Source organism: Castor canadensis, chromosome 7 (assembly GCF_047511655.1).
Source record: "Castor canadensis chromosome 7, mCasCan1.hap1v2, whole genome shotgun sequence".
Classification (NCBI taxonomy): Eukaryota; Metazoa; Chordata; class Mammalia; order Rodentia; family Castoridae; genus Castor; species Castor canadensis.
In genome coordinates this window covers 147,839,380-147,857,462 of record NC_133392.1, presented here as the reverse complement: position 1 = coordinate 147,857,462, position 18,083 = coordinate 147,839,380, and the positions used below count along the sequence as shown (strand labels likewise).

The window sequence follows — 18,083 nt, the reverse complement described above, 5'->3', positions numbered from 1 at the left end:
CAACTAATATTAGTAGGGATCAATTACCTCACTTTGCTCACATTTTGCCATTAGTAACACTTACCTCTTTGGAGGGAGGGTAACTGGGAATTGCACGTTAGGTCTGCCATTTGAACTACACCCTCACCCCTTTTGTTTTTGAGACAGTTCTACACTACCTTTTATCTGTGCTATCCTCTAACTTGAGCTTCTCATGCCTCTGCCTCTGGAATAGCTGGAGTTATTGGCATGTACCATCATGCTTGGCTTTTTGTTTTGTTTTTTTTTTGGCAGTATGGGGTTTGAACTCAGGGCCTCACACTTGCTAGGCAAGTGCTCTACCACTTGAACCACACCCCAAACCTTTATTGGATTTTTGAGACATGGCCATCTTACTGTGTAGCCCAGGGTGGCCTCAAACTCGTGATCCTCTTGTTTCAGCTTCCCCAGTGCTGGGATTGCAGGCATGCATATAGCCAATGCTTCTACCCTATCAAACATTCCTTACATGGCAAGATATCCAAAAGTTACTTTGTAGTTTATCACCCTACTTGTTATAGGTAAAATGGCAAATGTATTTGTTACTGTACTATACTGTCTTAAAGATTTTTTTCAGCTCTTTATATACTTTTTAAATTTCTCCTCCATTCCTAATATTTCTCCCTATCTAAAATATTGATGAATAGGCTGTTTACTACCTGAAACTTCCTCCAGGTCAAATCCCTGCAAATAGTAGCTATTGATTCCCAAGAGGCAGTCAGTCACCCTCCTCCTTTTCCAAATTCCCCATCCCTTACCCATGGGACTGTTGTCAATACCTTTGGAAAACCTGTATTACTCAGAGGATCCGCAATCAGAATCATCTGCATGTTGATTGTGGAGGATGTTAAAACTTGGTATGTTATAGAACCAGGTTGTTTCTTTAAACTGAGGGTTCCCAGACAGCCAGATCCCAAAGTAGCTTTTCAGGCTCCATTTTTAAAATGACAGATACTGTCACATGGCTGCCAGAGGAGACTCTGAGGACTCAATTCTTCACTACTGAGGACTAGGCTCTGTGGGCACGTACAGCAGGACCCTATATTGTGTTCAACTATGTGCAAGAAAAGCTTTTATTGCCGTGAAGAACACTGCTCTTGCGCTTCGCAAGTCTGCCAAGTCTCTCACTGTGGATAGCCTGCCTCTGCCCATAATTATGTTTTGTAGGGTGAAGGCCCAGAAACAGTGGATGGGGAAATCCATCTGTTCAGAGCACAACTCCATGAAAGAAAAAAACTGTAAAGCAAGAAAAAAACTGTAAAGCAGCACTGCAGGCTCTCAGGAGAAACAGACCTATAGTTGGCTTCATACTCACCAGAATGGCCTGAAGGAAGGTGGAGTTGGGTAATAATACGATATTCACGTTATTGTTATGACTTTAAGCCCCATCTCCACTGAAAAGCATGAATTTACCTTTGGGTTTTTCATTCTTTAGAAGACACCTTTGGATTTCTTGAATAGTGAGGGTAATTGATGGGAAAATTAAAAATCAGTGGTAGTATCAAAGTGTCCTGATACAGAACTAACTGTCTTTAGGTTTGTGCTCATCCACAATTTTTTTTCCTTTTTGACCATATGGTGGCTATATTTTGGCTGGAACTCAGAGCCTCACATGCTAGGCATGCACTCTACCACTCGAGCCACACCCCCAGCACTGCAAACGAATTTCTAGTTGGTGCTGTGAAGTTTTTCTTGGATTTTCAGAGGGGAATTCCTACCTAAGCACGAGGGCTCTCTATGCCCACAGAGTACCTTGCACGATTCCCCTAAAAAAAGATACACACCCACGCATACACACATGTGCATGCCCTTGACACACAACACTCAGGTGTGAACTGGATTAAACAATGAACAGCCAGACAGAACATCCCAGGGGATGGGTGCACATGCAGTAGTTGTCAAAAGGAGAAGTCACTTTACTTCCTTTTAAACTTGCAATGTTCATCTTTATTTTGTTCTTTGTATTTTGAAAGTGAAAAGAAATAGGATTGAGTCAATTTGTTTTTGTATTTTAAATATTTGTTCTATGTATTTACAAGCCTTAAAGTTGTTCTAAAGATTTCAAAAGTATTAAGAATATTTTTTCCAGGGTAGAACTTTTTTTGAACAATTCTTGGAGTTTTCTGGTCCACAGCATTTCCTTCTGTTCCAAGGCTACACATGTTTGATTACTATTGTGATTTTTTTTTTTTTTTAATTTTCTGAAGCAAGCTGAGAAGCAGGCAGAAAGATTTGATGCCAGGGGGGGTAAATAAAAAGAAATATCTTTCTTACCTTGTTCACCCGAAACCTTCTCAAATCTGGACTAACTACTATACCTCAAAACAAATGTGAGGTGCATCTAGGTGCATCTGAAGGGGAGGGAAATTTATTTCTCTGCTTTTCTATTATACAATTTGTTTACAGAAACTGCAAATTAAAAAATTACACACTGGCATTTGCAGTCATTAAAATAAATTAAAAAGTTCTTAACTTTTTTTTTTTTTTTGCTAAATGTGTTTTTGAAGTATAAGTCCTTGTTTAAAAAGAAAAGATTAAAACAGAAAATATTTTCTATAAATAATACATGTATTTTGGTTTTCGTGCTCCCGCCCTCAGGTTTGACGTTTACGTGTTTCCAGTACCTTTTTCCTCCATGATCACCTTTTTTTTCTTGCCCCTCTCCCACTTGTGCACACGTGGGGGTTCCTGGGAGAATTGGCCTTGCTGCACTGTGATTGGCGAAGACGTGAAACTTTTTAAAAAAATACTTAAATTGTTTCTTTTTTTCGTTTTGTGTATTTGAAGTTTTAGTTATCCTCAGACTCCTCTTCTGCTTCTCGCAGCCACGTGAAAAATGCCGTGACAGACTTTAGGGCCACACCCTTCCCATGTTGCTCTGCAGGGTCCTTACTGCTCTCCCATTTATAGAATGCATCCTCAGAGATTACCTCTTCGTCATACAGGCAATCAAAGAACATCCGTAGCAAATCTGTAATTGTGAGGAGAGGCAGTGAATGCAATGAACGCACATTAATTCTCCCCCAGAAGAGAACCAATGACAGTTCATCACACGCGCATTACATAACAGCACAGTGGCCTGAGTTATTTATTTCTAATATTTTGTTCAGTTTGAACTACTTTCTAATATTGATGAAATTGTTTCATACTATATAGTAACTAAGTACCTTAAAATGAAATATGAGTAACTTCCCCCTCGTGATTTTGCTTTAAAGACAAAGCAATCATTCATATGGAAACATGGGTAAAAGGTAACTCATCTGGATTTTATCCAATGAAAATATAGTTACTCATTGTTTTAAATGTTTAAACTATGAGAATAAGTTTAATTCTGGTTTTCTCTCACAGTGGAAAATTACATAATGGCTCAAAGAAGGATAAAGGTGGTGGAGATATTAATTCCCTATGGAGACAGTCATACCTGAAAAACTGTCCTTGGGGGTGAGGGTGTAGTTCAGTGGTGAGCACTTGCCTAGCATTTCCTTTCCCTTCCTTTTATTCAGTACTGGGGTTTGAACTCAGAACCTAGTGTCTGTTAGGCAGGCACTCTATTACTTGAGCCACGCCTTCAACCTAAATTTTTTTCTTTAGATTAACCTTTGTAATTATACTAGGCAAGCTAACACTAAAATAAGTCACTCAAAACCCTGGCCAGTCTACAGGGAAATGGAAAGGGGCCACTATTCTAATGGTGGTAAATTTACAACTAAAAGCTCTCCAGAGATTACTGAAGTTGATAACTATGAGATACTCGCATTGAGCACACAGTACCAATTTTATCCAACCACCTGACCATCTCATTTGAACTGCTAGTATCTTCAGCTGGGCATGGTGGCAGGTGTCTATAATTCCAGCAATGGGAAGCCAAGGCAAGAGGATCATGAGTTCGAGGCCAGCCTGGGCTACACAGGAAGCCCCTGTCTTCAAAAACAAAAAAACAAAAACAGACAAAAAAGTTAGTATCCTCTTCTTACAACAATATAGAAAAGGAAACCATGATATTAAATGACCTTGCAAAGACTCTGAGAAGGAAAAAAAGTTCATCTAGATTAAATTTTATGATTTAACTTAGATGTCTCTTTAGTTTGATTTGATCCTCTCTTTTATGTCCCAGAAAGATTCAGAAGCACTTGGAAAGAAGGAAAACTGCACAGGCCATAACCAAAGAAGGGTCTAAGAACTACCTTAGGGATACCTATAAAATAACCATGCACCATTCACTTTTGCAAATGACAACAGAATCTTCAAAGATTTAATAGGACTCAGTAATTAGCCCATGTCAGTAATACTTGCTTAACCAAGAATGATGTTCTCTTAACTGAAAATTCTTCTAGAATGCCTCAGTAAGTACCATGTGATCAGATTACTACTGAGGCCTTTGCTGGGTGTCTGAAGATTCTGAAGATCATCATCACCAAGGCCATAAATCATCCTCATGCCCTCCACCTGTACTGTCCAAGTGACAGTCACTAGCTCCTCAGTCACTATGAGGCACTCCTCAGCCTCATTTAAATGCACAGCTGCCACATGTGGCTCATGGTTACCATACTGAATAGATGTATTTGCATAATTACATGAAGCTTTGTCAGACCTGCCCCAGAATAAGGATTAAATCTCTAGATAGTTTTCTTCTTTTTTATCTTTATTTTTTTAGTGGTATTGGGGTTTTGAACTCAGGACTTCAGGCTTGCTAAACTACTGTTTGAGCCATGCCCCCAGCCATTTTTGCTCTGGTTATTTTGGAGATAGTGACTAGCTTTTTGAGATTCCAGGCCAGCCTGGACTGTGATATTCCTATTTATGCTTCCTATGGTAGCTGGGATGACAGGTATGTGCCACCATACCCAGCTCTTTTCCCACTGATATGGGGTCCTATGAATGTTTTTTTCTTTTGCGCAGGCTGGCCTGGAATGGCAATCCTGCTGATCTCAGCCTCCCATGTAGCTTGGGATGACAGATGTGCGCCACCATGCCCAGCTACTGGTTGAGATGGGGGACTCATAAACTTGCCCAGTTGGCTTTAAACCTGATCCCCCTTATCTCAGCCTCCCAAGTAGCTAGGATTATAGATGTGACCACTAGTGTCTGGCTGTGGTTTTTCCAAAGTCCACCTGCAAAACCCAAATCATCTCTGAAGTCTTGGTCAGTGACTGGAGTAACTTTAACAAGAGGTCAACTTACTGGCAGGTTGATCAAGTTTTACTATTGATGCTTGTAGTGCATAAAGTGCTTGCAGTTCCTTCTCTGTGTCTGAGTCTAGGTACTTGAGTAAGATCGGTACTCTCTGCTTGATAACAGCAGTGTCCACTCTGAAGGTAGAACAGTCAGCTGGAGGAGACAAGAGAACTAGACATTACATTTAAATAATTAACAAACAAGTATTTTCAGTTTTCTGAGTACACAGGACCCTTATGACTCTGTAAGGCGAGAGAGATAAGGGTGTCCAAGGCAAAGATTTTGAAATCCAAATGCGCTGATATTTTTAATGGACCATTCTCTCAGAAATAACAGAAAACATGGAGGGGAGATACATTTTGAGTCCTAGTTTCCCTCAAGGAGTGCACCCAATTATCTGTCTTCCATTTTAATGAAACTGTGACAGTGTTTTTATGACAATCTACAAAAGCAACATAAATCAAATGTCTCACCATAAACAAGTGGGTGATGGGTATGTTAGTTAGTTTGATTTACTCAATCCACATGGTAGACATATATCAAAATATTACATTGCAACCCATAAATGCACACTGTTGTGAGTTGTCAATCAAAAGGATATTCATAATAAAAGAAAAGTAGGAATTCAAATTGAGTGTTTTAAAAATACAACATTAAAGCAGGCGCTAATGGCTCCCACCTATAATCCTAGCTACTTGGGAGGATTGCGGTGTCGAGGCCAGCCCAAATAGGAAAGAGACCCCCATCTCCAAAATGGACTGGAGACGTGGTTGAAGCGGTAGAGTACTTGCTCTGCAAGCACAAAGCCGTGAGTTTACCCCTCCACCACCAAAAAAACAGACAGACAGACAAACAAAAAAAATGAAAACTACAACATAAGTCAGGTGCCGATGGCTCATGTCTATAATCCTAGCTTTTTAGGAGGCAGAGATCAGGAGGATCAAAGCCAGCTTGGGCAAGTAGTTCATAAGACCCTATTTAAAAAAACCCAACACAAAACAGGGCTGGTGGAGTGGCTCAAGTGGTAGAGTGCCTGCCCAGCAAGTGTGAGGCTCTGAGTTCAAACTCCAGTACCACTAGAAAACAGACATTAAAAAATAAATTTAGGATGGCTGGGGACATAGCTCAATGCTTGCTTAGCATGTGTGAAACCATGGAGTTAGAACTCCAACACCAAAAAAAGGAAATTAAAGTGGAACTTTGTGCAAATCTTTTCAGAAGGGTAAAAATGTTGGGGCCATTTTATTATTACTAGGCGGATAAGAACTAATTATTGAACTGGCAAAAAGCATACCTAGGCCTTCTGAAGAAAAGGCATAAGCAAAAGAGGCTGAGAAAAAAAAAAAAGAGAAGCTGAGGAGCCAGATATCAGTGGCTCATGCCTGTAAGCCTAGCTGCTTGGCAGGTAGAGATTGGGAACATTGAGGTTTGAGGCTAGCCTAAATAGTTCGAGACACACCCTTCCCATCTGGCATCTCCAAAATAACCAGACCAAAATGAACTGGAGGCATGGCTCAAGGGGTAGAGCACCTGTTTTGTAAGTGTCAAGCCCTGAGTTCAAACCCCAGTCCCATCAAACAAACAAATAAAACTAACATTGAAAAACATTCACCCAACAGAAAATCTTAACATTTGACAAAGACAGATCTGAAATGCTGAGATAACTTTTGAGCTGATGGAATTTTTTTGTCCTCTCTTCAGTGATAGAAATGTTGATTTCTACTTAAGGGTAAGTAGATATCCTCAGTTAATGTTGTTAAATACTATGTGGTAACTTGCAATATTTAGGGTTTCTACTAATTCCAATCCTATTCATCTACGCAATTCATAAATATTCAATAGAATTGTCTTATCATGTAAAATAAAATCAACATAGAGCAGGAGAAACTGTTGGCATTTTATTTCCTCATATAGGTGTTTACATAAAAGGACCTTACAAAGCTAAAAGAATAGTCCTCCTTTGCTATTAGGTTAAGAATATTCAACCCATTCATGACAGTTTATGAATGGAAGAATTGGGCCTGAAAGATGTTGATGGGAGGAAAAAGCTACACAACAATGTTGTTGGGTGTACAACATAAAGTATACAGCAGGAGACAACATCTGGGTTCTTTGCAGGCATAGCAACTGTTTGTACCTATGCTTTGGACAGCCAGGCAGTATAGATAGAAATGCCATCCACTTGCACAGAAAGTAAACTAGATAGGGCAAGTTTGGAAGACAACATAAAACAAGACCATGTCACGAGTGGTTGACATATGAATGATTTCACTTACCTATAATAGCTGCTTTACAGACAGCTGTCATTAAAGCTCTAAGGAAAGTAGGTGAACTCATCTGACTTTCGTCTAGATTAGCCTGCAGTTAAGGGAGCAAAAAAAAAAAAAAAAAAAAAAAAGGGGGTGGGGGGGAGAATAGTTAAAATTACTCTTACATACCAGAGAAATGATTTCCCTCAAACCAGTGCTAAGCTGGCATTAAGGACAGATGGAGTCAACTTTGCACATTCTGGCAAAAAATTAAATGGCGATCTACTCAAAAATAGTTTGGTTACTGCTAATTCTATGTGAGAGTATTTCAAGCAGCAGTACTTAGGTTTTGGGAGCTTATCACTGCTATTCTGTGATCACCAGTTATATTGTCTTGTATGCGTATACATTTGGGAACACCAACCATCTGAAAACATTATTCCTAAATAATTAATTTACATAGGGTAACCTATCCAAGTCTACAAATACATTGTATCTTAAGACTACTTTCTCAGGACTGCAACTGTTTGTACATGTGCCAACACTGTTGTTTCATAATAACCTATAATGATTTAGAAGATAATCTCAAGCACTGACTCAAACATACCCTTCAGGTAGTGAGAAAATTGTTACTCTTTTCTAAGGATGACCAAGCAAAAAATGCATTTGAGATGTTAAAAGATAAAGGGGCCTCAAATTTATTTTTAGTTTATTTATCTTGTTGCTGTTTGACACTATACTAAAGCAGGTGTATAGCAGAAGAAAAAGACAAAACAGCAGAAGACATTTTCTAGGCAGGTATTTTAAATGTCTTTCAAAAGTATTTAAAGGGAGAGGGAGGGGGGAGGAGGTTAGGAGGGAGAAGTGGTCCAAACAATGTATGCACATGTGAATAAAGTAATAAAAAAATTTTTAAAGTATTTAAAGTATTAAATTCTATGAACAGAATTAACTTGAGGCTCAGCTTCTTTTAATAGCATTGTATGTTATTTTCCATGGAAAGGGCCAGTCTTTAAATGACTAGCATGGAAAAAAATGACAACATTATTGTAATCTTCTGGGGAGATGAGAATTTCCAAGATATTTAGAGATGAGTTTAGTGTTGATGAATTTTAGAACTGAGGAAGATTAACTAGTAGCTCTCTCTGTTGAATACCTGACCTCAAAATCACTGAGGAAGAACTCTTAAGATCAGGGTGAAGAGATCAAAGTCAGATGGCTAGCTCTATGGGACACCAGCACAGTGGACAGAGATGGCTGTGCTCCCAGCAGAGGTTTCATGGCCAGGCTTCTCACAGAACAGAAACATGTGCTACTGCTGACAATTGTGGGGGGTGGGGAAGTGGGGCATGTACAGAGGAGACGGGTGCCAAGAGCCACGCAGAGAAGGCTTCATAATGATGTATGTGTTGTAGATCAGTTGCTCCTTAATGCCTTTTTGGGTTGAAGCAAAGTCTCATAATCTGAACAATTTGTTTTGAAGAATAAGTGAGAGAATAATATACCATTACTTTTTTGCTCAACAATACTTAAAAACAGGTTGACAGAACAATTTCAAGAACTGAATATCAACTTGAAATCCCCAAAGGAGGGCATGGTGATTCATGCCTGTAATCCCAGAATTTGAGAGATTAAGGCAGAAGAATCAAGAATTTGAGGCCAACCTAGGTTATATAAGGAGACCGTGTGGAAGGAAGGGAGGGAAGAAAGGGAAGAAAGAGAAAGAGAAAGAAATCCCTAAAGAATTAGATTTTAAACCAGACACTGGTGGCTTACGCATGTAATCAGGAGCTACTCAGGAGGCAGAGATCAGAAAGATCTCAGTTCAAAGCCAGCGCTGGGTAAATAGTTCATGAGACCCTATCTTAAAAAAACCCAGCATAAGAAAGGGATGGCGGAGTGGCTCAAGTGATAAAGAGTGTCTGCCTCGCAAACGTGAGGCTCTGAGTTCAAACCTCAGTGCTGCCAAAAAAAAAAAGTATTTATACTTCCAACATTGATTTTGTTTCTTTCATTTTATGAAAAACGTACACAAGTTAAACACACCTTCATAAATATTACTGAGGTAGGATAGACTAGGGAAACTGAGGCATGGGAAACAGCAGCCAAGAATTTACAAATAAGCATTGTACTAATGAAAAGCTTAATTCAAACCATATAAATATGCCTTAAGCATTACACTCCCTGAACAAAGTGCAACATTTACTAAAAAGAAAAAAGTGGAAAAAGAGCAACTCTCTCCCTCTGACCTCGCCTGCTTGCCCAAAAGTAATTAGTGCCCTTTGAAAACTGAGCAAGGGTATCTTAACAAAAGGCTTATTCTGGGCAAGAACACCTGGGAAAATGACTCCTCTGGACACAAAAAGTATTTACCAAGATGACACCTATCTTGGAGCATCCTTTGAAGTCTCTGGTCCCCACTGATAAAACAGTGTCACAGCAAAAATGATAAACTATACCAGGTGTCAGAACAAAGAAGAGCACTCTTTCCTAAGGCAAATGTGAGCCAAACCCCCAACCTACTGTTTCAGCATAAATACGCCCGATGTTAGAGCACTCACTGCACCTGTCATCACGTGTGCCCGTACCCATGTCTGGACTGTGTATTATCTTTCTATCTTTCCTTTGCTTTGCTTTACTAATAAACTTTCCTGGTCTCTATCTTGATGTGTCCTAAAATTCTTTTTTGTGACAACATCACGGACTCGGTACCAAGGGCCAGGTGGAGGCCTCCTCCCTTTTGGAGACTTCCTCCCTGGATCATTACCTCAGTAACATTACTATTTTTTTAAAATTTAATTAATTAATTATTTTTCGTTTATTCATATGTGCATACAATGTTTGGGTTATTTCTCCCCCTGCCCCCCCGTAACATTAATATTTAAAGGCATATAGTAACAGCAGAGTGGCTCAAGTGGTAGAGCACCTGCCTGCCTAGCAAGTGTGTTCAAACCTTGAGTTCAATCCCCAGAAGTGCCAAAAAAAAAAAAAAAAAGAAAAGAAAAGCCAATTTGATAAAAGGTTAAAAACCCTCATCAAGTGAGAAGATTGGAATGTGAATTGAGAGGACCCACAATAATCTTCCTTGCAGAGAAGCAGAGAGGGTGACACAGTCTCTGTACCTCTACCCAGTCAAAGATCTGTTCATCATTTGCTTTGTCCTCAATGATGAGTTTTTCAAGTCGGTGATATAGCTCTTCAGCAGAGAGTTCTTTCTTTGAAAGTGCTTCAGAGGAACAGGAACTGTCAGATTCTATAAAGTCCAACTTCTGAAACAAAATGTTAAACATTAATATAATTTAGTATTATCATCAAAAGAAGAAAACAAAACCTTGGACAATATTTTGCATGGGATCAAAATGAGCAGTGGAAGGTATTTTACATTTGTAGTTTTGAAAGACTGTCATTCCATTATCATTATTTCTCCAATTTTCCATACTGGGTTATCTCTCTGGTTCTCTACAAAAATATCAGCAAATAAATTATTTCTGGTATGTGTATCTCCAAGTCATTTTGAGGTGCAATTTTGCAATGCTTAGTGACTCAGCTCTGTAAGGTTGGGTGGGAGCCCTAGGCAAGGGTACAATTTAACCTACCTTTTGTAGCCTATGGTTTAATATTAGTATTACATTAACAGCTGTCAAAACTCTGTAAGGCTTTAAGCTGTTCAAACACCTCTTGATCATTCTGCATCCAAGTGTGACAAATGGTGGCGTAAGTTGTTTAACTCCTAGATGGGCTAGAGGGGTGGCTCAAACACTAGGATTCCCTACCTAGCAAGCACGAAGCCCTGAGTTCAAACTCCAGTACCACCTCCATTTTCTTTAAAAATTAAAAATAATATATATATATATATATATATATATAAATAAAACCAAATCTACTGGTAGTTTTCAAAGGTATTAGGCGATGAGATATGTAGGTATGCCTTGCGTTATGTAGTTTCACTATATTAAAAACTCCAAAGATGAATATATTAAAGGTCATTCAATTAAGTTTGCTCCAACACTCTTGCAGCCACTAATTTGAATTCTAAGTGTCTCATCCCTTGTTTGATTGCTTCCACTTGTGTTGCATGTCTAAATAATATTTCTCTGGAAACACAGCTCATCATTGCAAACAACTTTCCTAACTCACTGTGGTATAACTTAACTATTACATCCCTCATAGTCCAATCTACATAACAAAAGCACAAGATGAAGGCTTTGCTAAGAATAGGCAATCTTATTTTTTTCATAACTTTAAAATATTCTTCAAATTAATTTTAATGCCCCAAGGTGTTAGAATACCTACATCAGAGTACCTGTTTAACTAAAGTTAAACTTACAGTAGCAATTTAAGGTATGAAAGCAATTAACAGCAGTAACAAAATACAGTACAGTCAATGAATGAAATAAAATATTAAAATGTGAAAAGAGAGCGTTATTAGTCAAAGACCTGATCCTGAGAACCCCTGTGTCACTGTACACATCATCTTACCTTCCTGGCAGCCAGAGGGCTGCACCTTGAATTTAGAGCAGCTCACCACTTCCTCTAGTTTTTTTTTTTTTCCCCTTTCTTTTTTTTTGTGGTACTGGGGCTTGAACTCAGGGCTTATACCTTGAGCCACTCTGCCAGATCCGTTTTGTGTTGGGTTTCTTTGAGATAGGGTCTTGGGAGCTATTTGTCTTGGGCTGGCTTCAAACCACGATCCTCCTGATCTCTGTCTCTGGAATAACTATGATTATTATAGGCGTGAGCCACCAACACCCAGCTAACCACTGCCTCTTGTAGGATGCTCTAGGGTTTCCAGAAAAAGGGCACCAAACCAACTATTTTATAAGAAAGGTAAAAGTCAGGATCTGGAAGGCTAAGGAACCTCTTTCTTCTAATTGGCCTTTAACAACATTATCCATAATTTACTGCATAACTCTTGAGTTCAGTGCTTTTTAAACAGTCTTATTCATTCATTTATTTATTTTCATCATGACTGGGGTTTGAAATTAGGGCCTTATGCTTGCTAGGTAGGAGCTCTACCACTTGTGTCATGCCTCCAGATCTTTTTACCTTGGTTATTTTTAATATAGGTCTTAGCTTATGCCCAGATTGCAATCTTTCTCTTCATGCTGCCCACCAGGCAAGAATGACAAGCAGTACCACTATGTCCAGCTTTTTTTTTTTTTTAAACTGGTTGAGATGGGGTATTGAGAACTTTTTGCCCAGGATGGCCTCAACCCATGATCCTCCCAATCTCTACCTCACAAGTAACTAGGATTATAGGAGTTAGCCACTACACCTGGTTAAAACATTATCTCATTTTAATCCCTACAAAAATCCTACAAGGTAGGTATTATCACTATGGTAAGGAACCTGAAGTTTAGAAATGTCTTATTATTTGTTGGGCTGGTGGCTTAGCTCAAGTGGTAGAGCACCTGGTAAGTAAGCACAAGGCCCTGAGTTCAAATTTCAGTACTCCCCCAAACAAGCAAATCCAAACAGTGGAAGATATTGTGGGTGGTGGCATGGCTCAAGTAGTAGAACACTTAACTAGGAAGTCTGGAGCCCTGAGTTCAATCCCCAGTACTCATAAAAGCAAACAAACAAAAAGAAATATTTGCTTAAAAGTTACATGTCAAGTGGTAGAAAACTGTAATCTGATTTTGAAACCTACTGAAAGGTTTACCTTTTCCAGGAACACTGGGGCAGGAGTTAGTCATTTTTTGAGCACCGTTAAATGTGGAATCACTGGTAAGGCTGTCTTACTTCTAAGTATCCCTTTTAATGTGAATTCTCCTTTAAGTAAGCTAAGAAGTTGGGGAGGGGTGTGACTCCCTAACTGACCCTTCCTTGGTGCCCCAGGGACTTTAAGTGAAATACTATTAGCCAAGAATCATGTACACCATCCTAACAGCAGCCCAGCTGCTTTGAACACTCCACAATGCCTTAAGGAAGCTACACTGCAGCCATGGCTGCTTGTTGCTGAAGCGCAGCTCTGACTTCAGAGGGCACTGTTCCAGCCACAATTGTTTCAAACAGCTTCAGATCTACTTTTCACCATCATAAGCCTCAGTGAATTCTTGATGGCCCTGCAATCATTTTCACCCAGGCCAGAGGGGGAAGACAGAATGCTCTATGGTGGCTCAGCAGAAGGCCTGAGGCTGCTGCAAACACCCTTGCCACACACTCCTCTGGCTTACTTTTGAGCCAAGCCAAGAGATACCCCTCTGGCTGCCTCCTGGTTTTTCAACATTAGAACCTAGGCCCAATGAAAAGGTCTTTCTTTTCTTGCCTACTTTTGATCTTTATCATTAGTAGAGGGGGCTGAGCTGATGACACAGGGAAGATGGTGGTAGCAGTGATGAGGGCAGCTGACAGTTAGCAGTAGCAGTGACACTGCCAGTAGTGACAAGAAGGCAGATGAATTATTTCAGAGAGTGCCTCAGATAGAAAAGGCAGGGAACTGAGGTGACAGAGACAAGGGCCATGAAGAACTAAAGATGAGAAACTTCAGGCTCTGGTTGCTGGAAGAGCTCTGGAGAGCTGCCAAGCCCTAAGGGCCAAGGGTCTCAGATACTCTAGGCCTCAGAGGACAGTAACTCTATGAAGGGCTACCTGTTCTGCCTATTGTGGCTGCCCATTGCTGCCAAAAGCCAAGGATTACAACAGCTTCCAAGTGCCAGGGCCACTGGTAGTTAAAGCCCTTAACAATGAACCTCTAACCTGAACGTCTAGAGCCATTAAGCCGTGGCTTCTAAACTGGGAGTAGTAGGTCCCTAAGCAGTCTGGGTTTGGAGCAGGAAGCCTCTGGTGGACAGTTCAATCTCTAGGCCTTGGGCACTGGAAAAGCTTCTCCTTCCCTACACTCAATTCCTATGGGGGTTGAACAAAGGACACCAACCAGCGAACTGATGACTATTTCAGGTTTATTTGACATCAAACCAGAGTGCCATATGTTTTCACTTCTCATAGATACATTTTATGTTGTTATCACCATTGCATTATACCTCTATATATTAAGTGCTAATTAACAGATTTATTATGGGTTTTTCTTTTAAAATTTATAGGAAAAAAGAGAATTACAAACCAAAAACATAATACTAACTTTTAAATTTACTCATGTATTGACCTCTACTGCTCTATCCTGAGCCAGGCTTCCAGCCCTTTTTACTTTAGTTATTTTTTGGATACAGTCTTGCCTTTTTTTCCTGGGGTCAGTCTTGAAATGCAATCCTTCTGTGTATGCCATCTATGACCTTGGACAACAGGTACATGCCACCATGACCAGTGTATTTGTTGAGATGGGTTTCTGGTAACTTTTTTGCTCAGGGTCAACTTCTGGCCACTATTCTCCTACCTGTGGTTTCATGCATAGCTGGGATTCTAGATATGTACCACCATGCCCAGCTTGTTTTATGAGATGGGGTTTCACTTTTTTTTTGAGGGGGGGGGGCAGGCCTGGGGCCAGCCTCAGACCACGATCTTCATACCTACACCTCCTGTGTAGCTGTTATTATAGATGTGTACCACCACGCCTGGCTTGTTTTGTTGAGACGGGGTCTCGCCCAAGCTGGCCTACTGTAGGCCAACAGTGATCCTCCCCATTTCCATCTCCTAAATACCTTAGATTGCAGGTGTGAGGCACTGTGCTCAGCCCTTAGCCACTTTCATGAACAGAATCTGTACTTGTGTGACCTCTTTCATCCCTGATACTGGTAATATGTGCCTGATTTTTTTTTTTTTCCCTGATCAGTCTGGGTAGAAGTTTGTAGATTTTAGCTTCTCAAAGAAGCATCTCAATTTTGACTCCACTGACTTCTCCACTGGATTCTGTTTTCACTGACTGCTGATCTAATTTTTATTATTTTCTTTTTTCTCCTTATTTTGTTCTTCCTTTCCTTTTCTTTTCTCCCCTTTTCTTTAAGGCAATTGCTCTGCCGCTAAGCTACATTTCCCATCCTCTATGATTTAGTATGGTTGAAGCTGAGGTCATTGATTTGTGACCTTTCTTCTCTTCTAAATATAGGTGTTCTGTGCTAAAAGCTTTACTACAAATACTGCTTTAGTTGTAATCCCATACATTTTGATATGGTGTGTTTTTCATTTTTACTTGGTCCAAAATACTTTTTACTGTACATCTGTGATACCTTCTTTGATAGGACATTCAGAAGCATGCTACTAAATTTCTCATCAGGCGCTGCTCTGATTCTGAAGGCTTAGCTGAAGAGGCAGTTATGCAGTTAACTGAACCTCAGCACTCCTGTTGTCTCTGCAAAGTCTGTTTGTTTGTTCGGTTTTTAATTTTTTTGTAGATAATATGCTTCTTCTTTCTAGTTTCTTTGAAATATTTTATTTAACCTTGGTTTTAGTTGGTTATACTAAAATAATATATTTGACTAGTTCTGGAAGTCTCAGCTACATTCTCGTCAAATATTGCCCCTTCTCTATTCATTTTAATTTTTCTTTTGGGACTCCAATTACACAAACATTAGATATTCCACCCTCCAAATCTCATAACATATTTTAGTATCCTATTTACATTTTTTTTCATTTAAAAAAATCTCTCTACTTAGTCTATTAGTCTCTGCTTATTTTTGTGATTCTCTCTTTTTTTAATATAAGGTCATCTGATATTCTGAGTAGCAAATAATTCTGTTACCTCAAGTATTTTGGGTCTAAAATTACATTTACTATTCATTTATACTTTCTCATTTGTGGCTACTTGTTTAATTGTATATTAAATGTATGCTATCTTATGTATTTAGAAAATACGTGTTTTGAAAATAGTTTGTGTGGAGACCTAATGTTTTCTCCAAAGAGCATTCTGGCTTTCTGAAAGCCAGGGTAATAGGGAACTGAGCTCATTTCAACTTCTACCCTGATTGCTGTCATCGCTTGAAATCACACCTGCCCATTGGGCAACATGCTCTGTAGGCAGCATACCTTTCACATCTGCTTACTGCTCAGAGCTCAGGTTTCATCTCTGGTTTCAGCTCCCCCTCATTCTTTTCATCCCTTCAAGAACATTTTATCTTCTGTCTGTGAGCTCAACAATGCATCAGAAATTATGCTCTGTGCAGGTTCTTAGTATTATGGCAGGAGCACTCCCCACAGTACCTAGACTACAACCACAACAGAAGCTAAGCAACCTAACAGCGTCTTCATCCAGAACAGTACACTTAGGTTTTTTGCTTTGTTTTTGAGACAGAGTCTCTGTAATCCTGCCTCAACCTACCGAGTAGCTGGGATTACAGGCACACAATTTTGTGCCCAGCTAAATATACTGAAAGTAACTTTCAGATTGCTTTTTTCTAAAATAATTTATTTTTCTTCCTTACCAGTACTTTTGTTGCCTGTCTTAGCTTTAGTTTTAGATTGTTTCTTTCTTTCTCCTTTTTTCTTAATTGAGACAGGATCTCATCATGTAGATGAGGCTTGCCTCAAACCCATGGTCTTCCTTGCCATCAGCCCCCTAAGTACTAGGATGACAGCAGTGTGCCAGCATGCTTGCCTTCTTCAGGTATTTTAGGATTTTGATTTGCAGGATCATTTTGAGAGAGTTTTGTTTTCTTTCTCTGTCATTTACTTTGTTCTAATAGAATTTTACAATTACTACTTACAACCATTTATGACCAGACTACATCAACCTTAGAAGCTTCTGCTTTGTGGATTTCTGGATCTAACTACTAAATTAAAAGGCAGGGCTAAAGCTCTAGTTTGAGGTCCTTGCAATTACTTACCTGTGCAGTTTTAAACGGTAAGCTTGTCTCCTCTTATTACCCACAGAGGAACTTCTGGCTACTTACGCCTGCGTTCAGATCCAGGGCTCAGAAAACTTGCAGCTGGAGTGCTATCACCTGTCCTTATAATTTCACTTTTGGTTCACAGACGGCTTTTATTTACTTTGGTGGTACTGGGATTTGAGCGCAGTGCCTACATCTTGAGGCACTCCACCAGCCCTATTTTAGAGATAGGTTTTTCAAGATAGAGAGTCTTGCGAACTATTTGCCCAGGCTGGCTTTGAACTACGATCCTCCTGATTGTTGCTAACTAAGTAGCTAGGATTACAGATGTGAGCCACTGGAGCCCAGCTGTGTTGGATATTTTTGAGATAGGGTCTCTTGCACTATTTGCCTGGCTGGCCTCGGACCACAATCCCCCTGACCCCTGCCTCCCAAGCAGCTAGGATTATAGGCGTGAGCTACCAGCACCTGGTTGAAAGCTTTCTTTTTAGCATGGCTAAAGTTTTAAAATTTTTCTTACATTTTTAATCTATTCTCAAATAAGCATATAGTTAGAGAACCTTAAAACATGGACTTAAAAAGGTATCTTGACTAAGATTCTTATTTTGATATTATTATTATTATTATTTGGCGTGCTGGGGGATAGAACCCAGGGACTCATGCATGCCAGGCAAGCTCTCTACCACTGAGCTACACTCTCAGCCCTATATTTACTGAAATTACTTTTATTTCCTCTATAAAACAGACCAACTATAATCAAATAGGAGGCATAAGTCTTGTTCTTACCTGCTCCAAGAGAAAATTATGTACGTCTTCCCCTTCTGGTAAAAAGTCCTTCCAGCTAAGATCAGCCTCCCTCCATAAGGCTCCCACTTTCTTATGGCTCTGAAACAGAGGTAAGTCCAATCCATTAGCATCCATA

General features: G+C 39.6%; 1 protein-coding gene across 38 annotated transcripts in view; it reads right to left on the bottom strand.

The window, feature by feature from the left end:
* Window positions 1-2,015: 2,015 nt before the first annotated feature.
* The window catches only part of Eif4g3 (eukaryotic translation initiation factor 4 gamma 3), a 269,231-nt gene continuing 253,163 nt past the window's right edge, over window positions 2,016-18,083 (bottom strand). For 11 of the 38 annotated variants that reach the window (XM_074081117.1, XM_074081086.1, XM_074081088.1 and 8 more), the window contains 5 exons: window positions 17,948-18,046; window positions 10,565-10,711; window positions 7,470-7,551; window positions 5,200-5,346; window positions 2,016-2,989 (listed from right to left, as the gene is read on the bottom strand). In XM_074081117.1, the coding sequence (XP_073937218.1) occupies window positions 2,808-2,989; window positions 5,200-5,346; window positions 7,470-7,551; window positions 10,565-10,711; window positions 17,948-18,046 (657 nt within the window). In that variant the 3' untranslated portion in view covers window positions 2,016-2,807. Of the gene's footprint in view, window positions 2,990-3,010; window positions 3,940-5,199; window positions 5,347-7,469; window positions 7,552-10,564; window positions 10,712-17,947; window positions 18,047-18,083 lie in introns of those variants that run through there. The other 27 variants (XM_074081102.1, XM_074081107.1, XM_074081081.1 and 24 more) reach the window with 5 other exon arrangements.